The sequence below is a fragment of the Solanum stenotomum genome, chromosome 10, assembly GCF_019186545.1.
Source record: "Solanum stenotomum isolate F172 chromosome 10, ASM1918654v1, whole genome shotgun sequence".
NCBI lineage: Eukaryota > Viridiplantae > Streptophyta > Magnoliopsida > Solanales > Solanaceae > Solanum > Solanum stenotomum.
This window is the reverse complement of record NC_064291.1, coordinates 47,318,252-47,333,735: the sequence shown is the minus strand read 5'-3', so window position 1 is coordinate 47,333,735 and position 15,484 is coordinate 47,318,252. Positions and strand designations below refer to the sequence as shown.

Genomic DNA, 15,484 nt, shown 5'->3' with positions numbered 1-15,484 from the left:
AGAAAGAAATACTTATTTCTCAGTTGGCTCTTATAATTAGATTTGTATATTTGTTTGGCTCTCACCTAAAGGAAAAGAAAAAGAAAGAAAAAAATTATCGGTCATCTAGTTCACAAAAATATGTATAAGTGCATAGATATTGTATATTTTTTTATACTATATATAAAATGTGTACAATCGAATGTATATATAGTGTATGGACCCATGTTTGGTAAACTAGATAAGCAAAGTGTACAAGGGCTATTTAATTCATATTTATTGAGCCATCGAAAAAGCCCAAGACAAAATTCTTAGCCCAAAACACCAAAGCTGGATTTGGGCTGTGAATGAAGCATGGATCTTCTTTTGGGCTTCGTTGAAACCTAAAGGCTGAAACTTAAAAAACCATTAACGGCTCCTAAAAATCTACAGAAGCAATGTTGAAAAGCTCATTCTTTTTGCTTCCTCGTTTTCCTTTAGCTTCTCCACCCCACAGGTATGTGTATATGTCACCGCTTTATTGCTTGTTTCCTCGACGGTCTTTCGGAAATGGCCTCTCTCTCTGCTTCCATGACGTACTATTCTCCCCAGACCTCACTTAGTGGGATTTCACGGGGTATGTTGTCGTTGTTGTTGTTGTTGTATCTCTCTTGCTTGTTCTTACATGTATGAAGTTCCATTGAAATTGAAGATAATTATAGCTCAAATGATTGAATACATTATTGAGTGTCACCACCTGTTTGATGAATTGTCACACTGACATTAGCTGGGAAATAGATATTTTAAGGATAACCCTTTGCTTTAGTGTTGAATTTCTGCCCTCCATAAAAAGAAAGGAATTAATGATATACTTATTGATTCTGCGGCTAAAAGCTTCACCTTGGTAAATTGTTGAACATAAATCCACTGAAAGCTTTGAACAATTCCCACTTTCTTAAACGGGAAATAAAGTTTGGATGTTAATTGACTTGTTAAATGACATAATTCTTTGTATAAAGATTAGAGATGTACTCTGAAGATAAAAGGAAAATAAATCGATCCACCTTCAGAAGCATATCGTGTAAAATTCCAACCGGCCTCTTCACTGTATGGTCTGCCATCAACAACCTCATAGTTGTAGGTCTAGGAGTACCCAAACTCAATTTCTTGAATATAGGAAGAGGCATCAAGTTGATGTTAGCACTAAGGTCACATAAAACTTTGGAAAATTGGTAGACTCCAATAGTGAATGGAATGGTCAATGCAATCGAGTCTTCCTTCTTTTGGACCAACGAGTTAATGACACTGGAACTACAATGATGGATAACATTCACGGTCTCAAAGCTCACACTCTGCTTCTTTGTAGTTAAGTCTTTCATGACAATTGTTTCAACATTGTGATGAACCTGTTAAATTTTCCATTCTCCACCTTCTTCAAGAGCCTTTAGGGGAATGGGGGAGGAAACTTTGGTATTGGCAACGGAAATATGGCTTCTACTTGCTTTTGCCTTTGACAAGTCCTTCATTTTGAATGGGGGCAGTCTCTACACCTCTGGTAGCTTCATCAACATCAATAGGCTTCTAAATACAAGCCTTTTTTCTCTTGCGATCTGTTGATGCTCAATTTTGTCCTTCCTTTCTTCTAATTCATTTCATTGAACTTCTAAATTATTAATAAGTCAAATATTTGATATTTCACTACTATTTTCGGTTATTAATATTGTTATCGTTGTTATATATTGGATACCATTGTTACTATTAGTTAACAATTATTATTATCCTTTATATCAGTTTCACTCTTCTTAAAGTTCTATTTATTACTGTTATCAACATTACCATTATTAATTTATATCAAGTTTCATACCTATTAAATTAATTATAAATATTTTAACGTTTATATAGTTATTAATTGTCAATGGTTAAGATAATTTGCACTAATTATTAAATTAGTAGCTCAAAAAATCAATTTAAAGAAGGAAAAGACCATCAACCAAACTAGTCCAAATCTTGCACCCAATTAATCACTTAACCCAATAAGTAGCAGCCCAATTCCAAAATAAAAAGCTCATGGCTTGCCACAAATAACCCAACAATCCACATTCTAGTTTTTTCCTACCATCCAAATCTCCAAAGCAACCCCCATTTTTAATCATTAACATTACTACTATTACTTTATTGTCCTCTTCTTTTAAAATTGATTGTCGTTACTTTATTTTAAGTTTCTTATCTACTAACCTTTTTACAGAATTATTAATTTTTGATTTCATAACATACATTTTACTAATTATTAAATTAGAAGCCTAAAGGGGAAAAAACCAATTCAAGAGTAGCCCATTTTCTATCTTTAAATATGTCCAAAATTAGCTTGAATAACGGCCCAAATCCTCTAAATAGCCCAACCCCAAGGAAACGCGAACCCTAGATTCTTCTCCTATAAATACAACCTTATTTTTTCATCAAAAGCCAGGTTTTGACACTCATAAGGAAATCATTCTCTTACATCTACATATCATCCCACAAAGTATTTTCTATTCTCCTCCCCGTTTTGCTCAACTTTATTTGAAAAATGAGTGTAGAATTCAAGACATCAATGAAGCCCCAGTCACTGCCCCGTGGGAGGTAAATCCGACTCCTCTGTCACTCATTACTTTCTTTGGATCAAAGTGTTTTGTTTGTTTAGAAATTTTTATGAGGGTTGTTATGGGAATTTGTCTGCTAGGAAAAATCTAGAATGTGGATTGTTGGGTTATTTGTGGCCAACCATGAACTTTTTATTTTGGCGCAATTGGGCTGCTACTTATTGGGTTAAGTGATTTAGTGTCCGCTTGGATAAGTTTATAAAATGTAACTTATAAATCAATAGCTAAAAGCCATACTTTTGATTTATTTTAAAACTTTTTTGGCCTAAAGATGAATGTCTTAAAACACTTTTTAACTTTTTCAAACACCTCCAAAACTAAAAAAGTGCGTAAAATCCAAAAACACCTAAAAATAAGCTAATCCAAACACCCCCTTGATTGGGTGCAAGATTTGGACTAGTTTGTTTGATGGTATTTTCCTTCTTTAAATTGATTCTTTTGAGCTTCTAATTTAATAATTAGTGCAATATATCTTAACCATTAACAACTAATAACTATATAAAAGGTATAATATTTATAATTAATTTAATAGGTATGAAACTTGTAATAACAATAATAAATATAATTTTAAGAAGAGTGAAAATGATAACAACAATAATAATTAACAAATAGTAATAATATTATCTAATATATAACAACGGTAACAATAGTAATAATCGAAAATAGTAGTGATTATCAAATATTTGACTTATTAGTAATTTAGAAGCTCAATGAAATGATTTAGAAGAAAGGAGTAACAAAATTAGGTGTCAACAAGATCCACGTTACTTTCCACCACATCTGTTTCATCAACTATAACTTTTTCAACTTCCACCACCTCATCGCCTAGCACCCTTCCGCTTAGTATAGTAATGACCATACAATGGGCACCATTCCCATTATCATTCTATTTCACCGTATCACTCGGCCCTTTTCTTTGATTGAGGGAAGCCGATATTTGGCTAAGTTAAGACTCAAATTGCTTAATCGAAGTTGAGTGGGAGTTGACTACCCAATGTTTGATTAGCCATCTTTAACCTTTTTCACATTTGTGTCGGTAGACTCAACACTCTTGAAAGTGTATCCTCCATCTTTGAACTTGTGGAGTCACTAGTGGACGGTTGGCTACCTCTTGTAGGAGCATAGGTATATGGGCTTTAATGATTGTAACCTTTGTTCTGAGCTCCTTGGTCCTTGATTTCTTGAACCTTGCCTTGAGGCCTAGGTTAAGATCGATACCAACAATAATCCAAATACTAAATTCCATGACCGTTGATTGGATCCACGGTAGTTAGGTCGGGACCCCCCTACTTTGTTATTTCACAATATGAGCCTTATTTTCAAACACTTGATGACACTCTTCATTTCGGGCCCCACATCACTTGGCCCAACTGAATTCACTTTTCGGGTGCTAGCTCCCATAACATACTTGGTGAGCACCGCCATTCCTATTGCTCAACTCACCACGTCACTATCGTACCCCACAACCTTGTAAAGTATGCAAGAATTGAAGAAATCTCCATGGGTGACAGTAAAACCATTCCTATTGCTCATACTCGTTCAACTCTAATTAGGCATCTAAAACTACTTCTAAGCTTTTTGACACATTTTGTGCTCCATCAATAAAAAAAAATCTCATTTTTGTTAGTAAGTTTTGTCAAGATAACCTCACATCTATTTAATTCTTTGTTTTTACTTTTGTTGGGAAGGACTCACGTACTCTATTGACCAATACACCAAATATACTTGGTTGTATACACTTAAAAATGAAAGTGAGGTTGTATCAATATTCCAAAGTTTCATCCTTTAGTTGAAAATTCTTCAAAACAAAAATTTCTTCACTTTATACCGTCGGAGGGGGTGAGTTCATCGGTCTTCAACCCTATCTTGAGATAAACATGGATTTGAACCCTTAATTTCACCTCCTACACACGACTACGTGTTGCCATTGCTGAACGTAGACATCGTCATATTCTTGAAACCGATAAAACCCGTTCTTCATGAAGCATCCTTACCACCTGAATTTTGGTCTTTTGCCTATCCTTATGCTATCTACCTTACTAATCGACTTCCCACTCCAATCCTGAATAATGCATCGCCCTACCAAAAATTATTTGGTCGATCTCTAGACTATACCCATCCTTAGAGTTTTTAGTTGTCTTTGTTACCCATGGCATAGACCTTATACCAAAAATAAACTTGAGCCCTGGTCCACCCTGTGTGTGTATGTAGGTATCTCTTAGACTCACCATGCTTATATCTACCTTGAGCCAATTCAATCTAATATTTTTGTAAGTCGTGATGTACAATTTTTTGAAAAAGAATATCCCCAGCCAAGAGGTGGCTTCCCCATGTGAAAGAGAAAAGCTGCAATATAATTGGTTCTCGGGAGACATTGGCTAAAAGATAGGTCGAGGAAAATTCCTCAAGTGATATTCGGGTAATATTCCTTAATTTCTGATTCAAATCTTCATAGATTAGGCTTCATAATCAGCGAGTAGTCGAAATAATTGATCACATCCAAGTTAAAATCACTTACCCCTAACGTTTTGGTGATGAAATCTCCTTTTTAAAACTGCCCAAAAACCGAGACTTTAATACCCCAAAATGATGAAATAAACTTAAATCCCAATCTGCCAGCTTCTATATTGCCAGGCGACAGAGCTTCGCGACTACAACAGGGTACCTCGTGATCAGAGAGCAATTACGCGGGGACCCTATGCGATCTTGGCGAGGCACAACACCCTAACCCTGCGTTACCAAGACCCAGGCCTCGCGATCGCGAAGATCTGTTGCTTTACTAGGAAAAAGGAATTTTTGGTGCAGTTCATTGGAGTTTTTTTGGTTTCAAAATTCACTTCATCTCTCGGGGTCAATTTCATCTTCTTCTTTTTTTTAAAAAAAAAGAAAAAAATACCCTCGTGTCCCAACCTGAATCCTTCAAACAAGTTCCACAGAATATGACTTGAACCAAGCTTCCAAACATAAAAGTAAGCATTAAACCTCATAATTAAGGGTTTGGGTCATTACAAAATATTCATTGTAGGTCAACTTAGATGCAACTTATTTTAACCCAATCAAAGTGTAGCTCAAATTGACTCATAAGAGATCTTTGTAAAAAGATATAATCTTTCGGTTTGATTTATCATGTATATTTTGCCACCTACACTTCTACTCACCTTTTCTCTATATATAAATAACAGATTCATACCCCAAACTGACCCATAAGAAAACTTTCTACAAGGAAAATGTTGTAAATTTTTTGTTTGGTTTACTATGTATACTCTCTACCTTAACTTCACACAGTTTTTTCTCTCTCTAGAGAATAGAGAAACTCTTTTGTTTGTGCCTTTTTTGTAGCCTAAATTGACCCATAGAGAACTTCGTCAAAATAGAATTTTAATTTGTTTGGTTTATTAAGTATATTTCTCATACTTTCACACACTCTATAAAGAAGAGGAAAACTTTTCTGTTTGGTGATTAAGAAAAAATATAGCAAATAATAAACAATTCGAAAAATGGGTTTGGGTTAGGCTAGTTGGATTATGATGCATTTTTAATCCACATTGACACAATCCATTTTGGCACTAGTAAGCTTTCGGGGGTTGCGTATGACTCGTCTATTGACTACATGCCTAAATTTAGCCCCACCCACTGGTATCCTAATAGAAAGAAACAAATGGTAGAGTGAGTTGTTCTTAAAAAGACCAAAGCAGGTTCATATTGTTATGGAGCATGAAATCATAAAACTTATTGCAATTCTCAAAAGTATTTGACAATTTTAAATCCCTTGGACTTGGCTCTGTTGGCAATTTTTTTAACAAAACATTAGGGCAGGGGAAATGGGGGAGGGGACTACAAGGTAAGGAATCGAACCCTCATCAAAAAGGTGAAAGTTTGGGTAGCCAACCAACTGAACTATTAGGATTCCCCTTGGCTCTGTTTGCAAGTTACACACCTAAACTATAGGGTGATTGTATCCTGTTTGAACTTCCCTTTTTCGTATCTATGGCCACTCTGAACCAAAATTTGGTGGGAAGTGATAATCATATTAGTCATGTTGATTTTTCAAGAACGTGGCATTTTTAAACCACTAATTTTTTTATTTTTTCGATGACAAAGGAAACCCGTAGCCTCTACCCTTTGTTAAAAAACCTTTTTTCTCGGCCAGATCTGTAAAACACTTGGATGGAACTCTATTTTTGTCAACATAGCTAAATTTATAAATTTTACAACAACATACTTGGTGTAATCCCACAAGCTGGTTGGAATTTCATTTTTTTTTGGGCGTCACTACTGGTGTGAACTATAAGCCAGGGGTTCGAGTTGTGGAATCAATCACTTATACTTGCTTCAGGGTAGACTATACATTACATTCTCTTGGGGAGCGGCCCTTCCCAAACCCTGTGTCAACACAAGGTGCTTTGTGCATTGGGCTGCCATTTTTAGATTTGTAACAAGTTCGGCACAATTCTATTATTCTCGGGTTAGATTACCCACCCCCCATTAAAAAAAAAAGAGAAATAAAGAGGAATAAGTACAGTTATTGTTGGAAAAAAAAAGCCACGATAAGCTGTTTTTCACCTTTTTCTTGCTCCGTGCATCACATAGGTGTTGACAACACACCACTCTTTGTATCACTAGGTACTTGAAGGTGGTAATAGGTACTGAAAAAGGAAGTTCAGGGGGTTCATACAAACACCTATAGTTTGTGTAAGTTGTAAACGGAGCCAATACTAGGGGCTTCTTATGTATTATCTCCTTTTTAGTTTTGATTGGAGACTTCATTTGCTTCTTCTTTTCTTGGTTTACAATATCTACAGAACAATTCATTTCTCCAAAATGAGCACAACACCTGCACCTCTGTCACCAAAATTTGTTCCTGCTGAAAAGAGTGGAATTACTTCAGTAAGTAAATCAGATGGTAAGTGGATTATTTTAACTTTTCTTTTTCGTTTTTGTATGCTTTTGTTGTACAGCTGGAGTTAATGTTGTACTTTTTGTCTATTGTTGCAGGTTTTAAGTTCAGTTTGGTATCATATAACATTTTGGCTCAGGTAATCCGACCATGTTCAAATTTCTTGAGGCAATTCATTTATTTTATTATTTTTATGAAGTGCATGCAAGTAATACTTCAGTAACGGAAGTTAAGTGCTGCTTTCTTAAACTATTGAGCATCCTTATATGGCTAAATACACTGTAAATTGTCTATCTTGACTTTGAAAATCAAATAAACAAAGTATTTATTCATCAGCCAAAGTACTCTTGTGAACTTTGTGAACATGTCACATCTTGGACAAACAAACAAATGAAAGTCAGAAGAGAGAGAGAGAGAGAGATCTGATCCTAACAAAAAGAATTTGAGGCCGCTCGCCTGTGGTTGAACCATCGTGTTAAGTAGAGCATACATATCTGGATGGGAAAACCATTATCGATGCACACATTTGCTGTTAATTAATCAAGTGTACCAACATGCTTGGTATGTCCTTTGATTTGTCTTTTAGGACTATAGAGCACAATTCAAGTGATATTATCTCATACCTTGACACTTGTATTCTGAGATGTTAGTCAGTTTTAGTTTTTCTTCTTACAGATTCAAGTCATTTAATCTATTGAGTTGTATGGATTCTGTTTGCCGATATTTTGTTGTTCTGAGATTTTTTAATTGTAGGCATATGTAAAGGGTGATCTGTTTCCACACTCCCCAGGGCCTTGTCTCAAGTACGTCATCTATATCCAAATTTTCATTTTTGCATTTCTTATACACAGCCTGTCGGATATTGTTTCTCTTCTCTCTGGAAAGTCCAATGTGATTGATTACATTTTTGAATTCCAATATGATTGTTTCATGTTGCATTACATTATTATTATATTCCTTGCCTTCAAGACTGTCCGAGAAATGCTTCAAGACTTGGAGTCAGGAGCATATGACTTTTATTGGATTTTAGTAATTCTCTAAGCTAGTGTTAATAGAAGATACATAGTTGTGTTTAAGTCAATTTTACTTCTTTTCTCTTCGAGTATTTGAAGAGCTTCTAATGTAAAATTTGTTTCCAAAGCATTGTGACTTGAAGCCATGTGGAATGAGCCTTCATTGAGACAGTTTTCAACTTCTTTCTTTTACTCGTAATTTCAGAATCAACATTTGTTAAGTGTTGTGTTAGGTGGAAAGCCCGTTCACAGGCAATCCTGACAGTTCTCAAGAGCCTCGGGGCCGATTTCCTTTGCTTACAGGTTTGGATTTTTTGATAATTTAAGATTGAGCAATATCCATTCATCCATTTTCCTTCTAATAACAACTTCTACCACAAAAGGTTGTGGTGGAGTGGCATCATTAACTGGAGGTCTCGGGTTTGAGAGTGGGAATGAGGTTGCCTTTGGCAGGGGACGCTTTACCCCAGAAAGTGGGTCTTCCTGACGCGTATCCGTAATAGTTGGGCCCTAAAGTTAATACCTGAAACCGGGAGGGAAACTAAAAAAAAAGAAGAAAGAAACTTCTAATTTCTTCTAGGTTATATTTTAATCAAGATTGTGTTATGTGCCAGGAATTGGATGAATATGATAGCTTCTATAAAAGAAATATAGAGAGTGTTGGCTATTCAAGTATCTACATCAAAAGAAGTGGGCAGAAGCGTGATGGATGCGGGATCTTTTATAAGCAGGATAGGTGACCATCTATTCTCTCTTCTTTCCTTAACCTATATATCTATAACTAAAAGAATGGCTAAGCTAAGCGATGAAATTATTTGTATTATTTGAGGAGACTTGCTGGTCATCTTATAGATGCATTATGTTTGAGAGTACTATGATATGATCATGCACTTTCTAGCTAAAAAATAAGATGATTAGTTATAAGTTCTCTTAAATAAAGCTTTGGCGTCGTATCCTTGCGACTTCAAGGGATCCAAGAGATGAGTAATACGGCACAGAACTACATTTTATTTCACATCATAACCTCTTACTCCCACCTATTCAGTAGATTAAGTTACTTCTATCATGCTAAAGTTACATCGTTGCATAGTTAAGGACTGAGAGAATTCAGTTCTATATCAGAAGTTCTTATGGTTTGGATGGATATGTTTCTATAACTTCTTCAGGCAGAATATATTATTTCTACATAACTCATTTTATCTGAAATTTTATGCTATTTATAGTGCAGAGTTGGTCATTGAAGAGAAGATAGAGTACAATGATCTTGTACCCTCAAATCAAGACGATTCTTCATCTGAGGATAAAGAGGAGAATTTGCCTGCTGGTGGAAATAAAAAGTCAGCGTCAAAAGTTGGTATACTCTTGCTTTTGTCCACCTAGGGTTTGTCTTCACAAAATTGGAGCATGGTCTGGTTTAAAAGTGTCACATATAGAGTCAGGGAAACATGTCTTTATACAGTAAACTGCTAAAAAAATTCTGTCCAACCTCCAACGTAATTCGAATGAAATTTCAAATTAAATCAATTAGTCTTCTTCCTATCCTTTTTTGCCCTTTTCTTTTGGGGGTGAATGTGGGTTGGTTTAGTGCTGCAGTTATAGCAAATTTCCTTCAAACAGTTGATGTATGTGTGAATTTCATAACTAAGACTTAATAATCATAATGAAAGAGGGGAATAGTATTTGAATTGTGGTGTCGTGATAAGATCCAAAGATTTTTGCACAATTATAATTGAAGTTGGTACTCTTGAAAGTTGAATACTGTTGGAGCTTGGAAGTGGACCTGTTATTGTCAGCCTCTAATTTAATGTAGCAAGTCAATCTGTATCAATTTAATAGAAAAGTGATAAGGGAGGCTTTTCATATTGTAGCAGAAACCTGGATTGACATTTGCAGTTGAAACAGTTAATAACTCTTGTGCTGGATCATATGTTAAGGTATGTTTTGGTAGCAACAACCAGTATGTGAGGAAAGAAATCATATTTAAGTTTGGCTTGAGGGTTTTGCGAGGGAAGATGTCCATGGTAAAAGAAAGCACCAATATTGGATCTAACGCAGTAGCGCATTTTCAATAGGCACTGAAGGTAACTTCATATTAAAAAATAATCAGCTCTTTCAGAATTAAATGACTTGAAATTTGAAACTTAAAAAGGGGGAGACTTTTACACATCTCATTTTCGGGAGGTGAATAAAGTGTTGTGACACGATGGGTTATGGATTCATCTTTGCTCCTCAATGCACAAATTTTGTGGTAATGGATGCTTTAAGCTTCATAATCCTATCACCATGGTATGAGGTAACTGTGATCTTTCTCATTCCAATTTCAGATCCCGGTTTGAAAAACAGGCGAGCAAATCGTGGAGACCTAAATGATCCTTGTGTTAGATTTAAACGTGACTGTGTGGGTATTATGGCAGCCTTTAGGCTGAAGGATCCTTCTCATCTTATCATTGTGGCCAACACTCATATTTACTGGTATGTCTGTTGTCCACTTTTGTTATTGCAGCACGTCTGGATATTCAATTTGGTAACTCTATACACTGTTGACATATACGAATGATACCACAGGGATCCACAATTGGCCGATGTCAAACTTGCACAAGCTAGATACTTGCTTTCACGCTTAGCTCAATTCAAGTTACTAGTATCAGACAAATTTGATTGCTCTCCTTCTGTGGTTGTTACTGGTGATTTCAACTCACTTCCTGGGAGTCAGGTCAGCTAATCTCTTGTTTTACCTTTTGAAACATTTGGTCCTTTTGCTTTGCTATGGGCCAAGCTCTATTGAACAACATCAACTTACTCTATCTAAGTTGCATTTGTTTTATTTGATTTCCTCATATTTCTAGTAGGATTCATTATTCCAATTAAGAAAAATGTACTTTGGGTTTAACTCAACCTCGAAAGCTAATTCATGAAGTGAGGATATCTGAAGCCATTATGGATCAACAATTTGGGACACTCCAACACCCATCTTATGCCAGGCATGGACATATTGGAGTGTGGATAGCATACCATAGGAGCCCAACATTAAGAAACATAACAGGAGAGATGGATCACCTCTTATACCATATTAATAAAAATAGATCTCAGGCCAAAATCAACTCCAAACTAGCTCATGAAATGAGGATCCCTAGACCATATAAGGGGACACTAATCCACTCTCAACCAATGTGAGATTCCATATTGCAATTTTTGTAGCTTCTGGCTCTCCATACTAATTCATAGATGATTGAAGCATCCTAACTTAGCTAGATTTTAGAAGATGGTACCCGTTGTCATACTTGTCTACATCGGACTATTAGTCCATTATTATGTCAACTTGGGGTACACAACCAATCTATATTTTATTGTTGTCTTAGTGGTCGAGCAGAGTCCCATTTTCGGTTTACTCTGATATTTGGGGTCTTACTAGAGTAGGGGTTCAATTTTTGGGTTTCAGCATTTTGTTAATTTCTTTGACGATTATTCAAGGTCTGCGTCTATTTTCTTGATGAAATGTTGTTATAAGACAAATTAGCCTGTGGTGCCCTTGATTATTATTTCTTCTTAACGTGCGCGTGTTTTCCTCACTTTATTCTTTACACTTCATTGGTGTGTTTAGTAACTTGGCTTTGTTTCTTCTTGTTTCAGGTATATCAGTACCTTATGTCAGGTTCCTCAGAAGCGGGAACTTTGCCCGAAATCTCAGATGATGTGCCCATTCCTTTGTGCAGTGCTTATGCAAGTACTAGAGGAGAACCACACTTCACAAACTACACTCCTGGATTTACTGGAACTCTAGATTACATACTGTTTTCTCCTTCTGGGGGTATCAAACCAGTCAGCTACCTCGAACTTCCGGAGCCCGAAGCTTCGGATATTCAAGGTGGTCTACCAAATTACTATCATCCTAGTGATCATCTCCCAATTGGTGCTGAATTTGAAATAATTCAGTAGCTATGTTGTTACCATTATCATTGACTTTTTTTTTTGTTTTTTAATGTCTTATTCTGGTGGTTAAAAGAGTTATTTGAACCTGCTATTATTTTGTAACTTTTGAGCCGTTTTTGAACGGACAATGTCAACTATTTTGACTAGTGCTTGGAGAATGAAATTTTGGTTTCATTTAAATGAGACTATTTAGTTTATCATAATGAGTTTTGGTAGAGGTATATTATTTTCAGATTCATTTAGCTGATTGCATTGAAATGGCTTCTTCTCTTAATAATACATGATAAATCATTGTGAGAAAGTATAATACACGCCCCAGAATTTAGTACAAATTATTAGTTTCATCTCCAAATTATTAATAGCCAAATACTTCTTTATTTGACAACTTAATTGAAATACACTCCGATCTTGTTAACATATATGTAGATGTCTAAATCAATCTATAAATCCATTAATTATGTCTCAATTCTGAACAAATCTCCAAATTTTCAAGAAGAATCTAGACAAGGTACATACTTTACACAACAAACATAGCCAATACTACTTATGAGTACTTTAAACATATGTAAACATGAGTTTATAAGAATTCTTACACTATTAGTTCATAGTAACAATAAAGAACGATAACTTGTTATAACAAGTTAAATTACATACTGAATCGAGCTAAGCTTAATTTGTAGTGGTTGGAGGAAGGACAGGAACGGAGAAGTAAGGATCAGTCAGAGGTACCTCGTCGTAGTTGCCATTGCTGCAAATCCACTCATAAAATGCTTTAGCCTTTCTCAAAATGAATGAATAAGCTACCACCACCCACAATGATGATGATGATGATGAAGTGCTGTTGTTTTGCTCAACACTTTTCTCTCCACGTGACTTCTTGTGCTTTGATCCTCTTCTTTGATTCATATACTTATTTTGAGACTCCATTTACTTACTTAATTAAGGTGACTCACCTAAAACTCTGAATTATTCTTCCAAACGCGTTTTTATCTTAAAATCTTAAACGTGTGTGGAGTTTAGAGATGATAGAATAGTGAGGAGTGTTTTTGGTTAGGTATGATCTAAACTGCGTGCCTGATGGTTTAAATAGGAAGAATGGCGTTTATAAGTACAAGTTGTTTTCAATATGAAAAGTTGGAGAAGTTTATCAAGAACAAGAATTGTGCTTTTCATTTTCAATGGTTGGCAATAGTTTTGGGAGAACGTTACAACATTTTGATGTTGATTTTCTATGTGAAAGATATCCCCTACTTAAGCTTTCAATTTATGTGACATATATTGAATAGACCGAGAGAAGTAAAGATTTTTGAAATTTGTGATCTTAATCCAAATATTTCATAATATTTGTGTAGTTTTAAGACTTTTCAAACTTATAGAAGCAAACATGCCATAATATTTGTGTAGTTATAAAAGTTTCTCATAAACAATAAGATTGGAAAGTGTATAGCTAAATTTAGAAATGTGTCTTTCTTTTTTAAATTGAAACGAAGGAACTAGGAGTAATGATAAGATCTAGCTAGTTGGGCTCTTTTTTTTCTTGGTTGAACATACATACATACATATATACGAGTTGTCTATAAAACAATTGGTTGTAAATGGAGTGGGACTCTCTCATAATGAGCTAGGACTTTCTCAAGTGGAACGGTCACATTCATATATATAATAATGGTTAAAGACATTATGGGAAATAAGTGAGATTTGTTACTTTGAGGCTCACCACCCACAATTCACAAACACAACGTGATATATGGAAGGGTTTTAGGTAAGGATATAGACACAAAGAATTTTGAATTTCATAAAGATTTATGTTTTTACCATTGAATCCTGTCCATGAGTGTTTGAAATTATGAATTCAAAATTTAATGTTTATCCATTGTACGATTGAAAAAGGATAAGGATTTATAAAATTAAATATAACATCCATAGATATGATTCAAGCTAAGTACGCAATAAAAAAGAAGGTAAACACCACTAGATCTATTAGAATAACAACATAAAAGTGATTAGACACTAATTTGTCTTCATTAATTAGTTTTACAATAATATTACGAAATCAACGAGATGCCACTAGAAAAAAAAAGGATGATCTATTAGTAATAGTTCTCTTTTCCCGACTTTAAGTCTATTTTTGGCTTTAAGATAGCTACATTTAACGAAAAAGTGTGGTACTAGTTAATTTCTACTTTAATATATCCAATAAAGTTGCTAATTAGGGGAAAATAAAGTCCTTTAGAGGACATGCGTGATAAATTAATTAATAAAATGTGAAAGAAAGATGGTTATATATGGCATTAGGAATCTTTGATTTTCTTTAATCCTATTTTTGGCCAAACACCTGAGGTTTTCAAAGGTCATATATATTCAATGAAAAAAAAGTGGTCCTAATAGCAATAATTTTCCTACAATTAAAATAGTGCATAAGATGGTTCTAGATTTTAGATCTAGTGACCATATCCACTGGGAAAGGGTCACTCAAATAGAATAGTGCATGCATTAACATAAGTATGTATTGGACCACCTCCACTATACATCACAATAACGACAATAATATATTTGATGTATTCTCACAAAAGTTTGAAAAAGATAATGTATATATAACTTTTTTCATACTTTGCATATATACACTACTAATAAATTGTTATTTTCTCACTGAAGTTTAATATTCAGTTGCTGTTTTTACAGATATTTTGATTGAATCAGTGAAAGAAAAATGTCCAGTATTTCAATGGAAATTGTCTTCATCATGCGTTTTTCTAGTGAGTTAGTTCGGTGAAAATTTTTATTTTAGTTGCTCACGTTCTTTAAAGAGAGTGCATACACTTCTTATGCTAGGTGGACAAAAAATGATATAATAATTTTAGTTCAAGATTGTTTAGGGGGTAATAGGACATCCACATAGTTAAGATGCCTTTTTAAAAATTCGGAATAACTTCAGGTGTCACTTTATGTCTTCTCTCCCTTATAGAAAGAAATACATAAATGTGGAAAACAAAGTGAACATAATTAATTGAAACATATAATGATATTTTTTTGGTTGGCTATCTGAT

General features: G+C 34.7%; 1 protein-coding gene across 1 annotated transcript; it reads left to right on the top strand.

The window, feature by feature from the left end:
• The first annotated feature begins 349 nt into the window (after window positions 1-349).
• LOC125842659 (carbon catabolite repressor protein 4 homolog 4) lies at window positions 350-12,594 on the top strand. Its single transcript, XM_049521982.1, has 10 exons — window positions 350-475; window positions 7,400-7,500; window positions 7,593-7,633; window positions 8,248-8,297; window positions 8,741-8,810; window positions 9,122-9,243; window positions 9,731-9,861; window positions 10,832-10,979; window positions 11,073-11,220; window positions 12,138-12,594. The coding sequence occupies exons 1-10, from the start codon at window positions 417-419 to the stop codon at window positions 12,441-12,443; spliced, it is 1,176 nt and encodes a 391-aa protein (XP_049377939.1). The 5' UTR covers window positions 350-416; the 3' UTR covers window positions 12,444-12,594.
• Window positions 12,595-15,484: the final 2,890 nt, after the last annotated feature.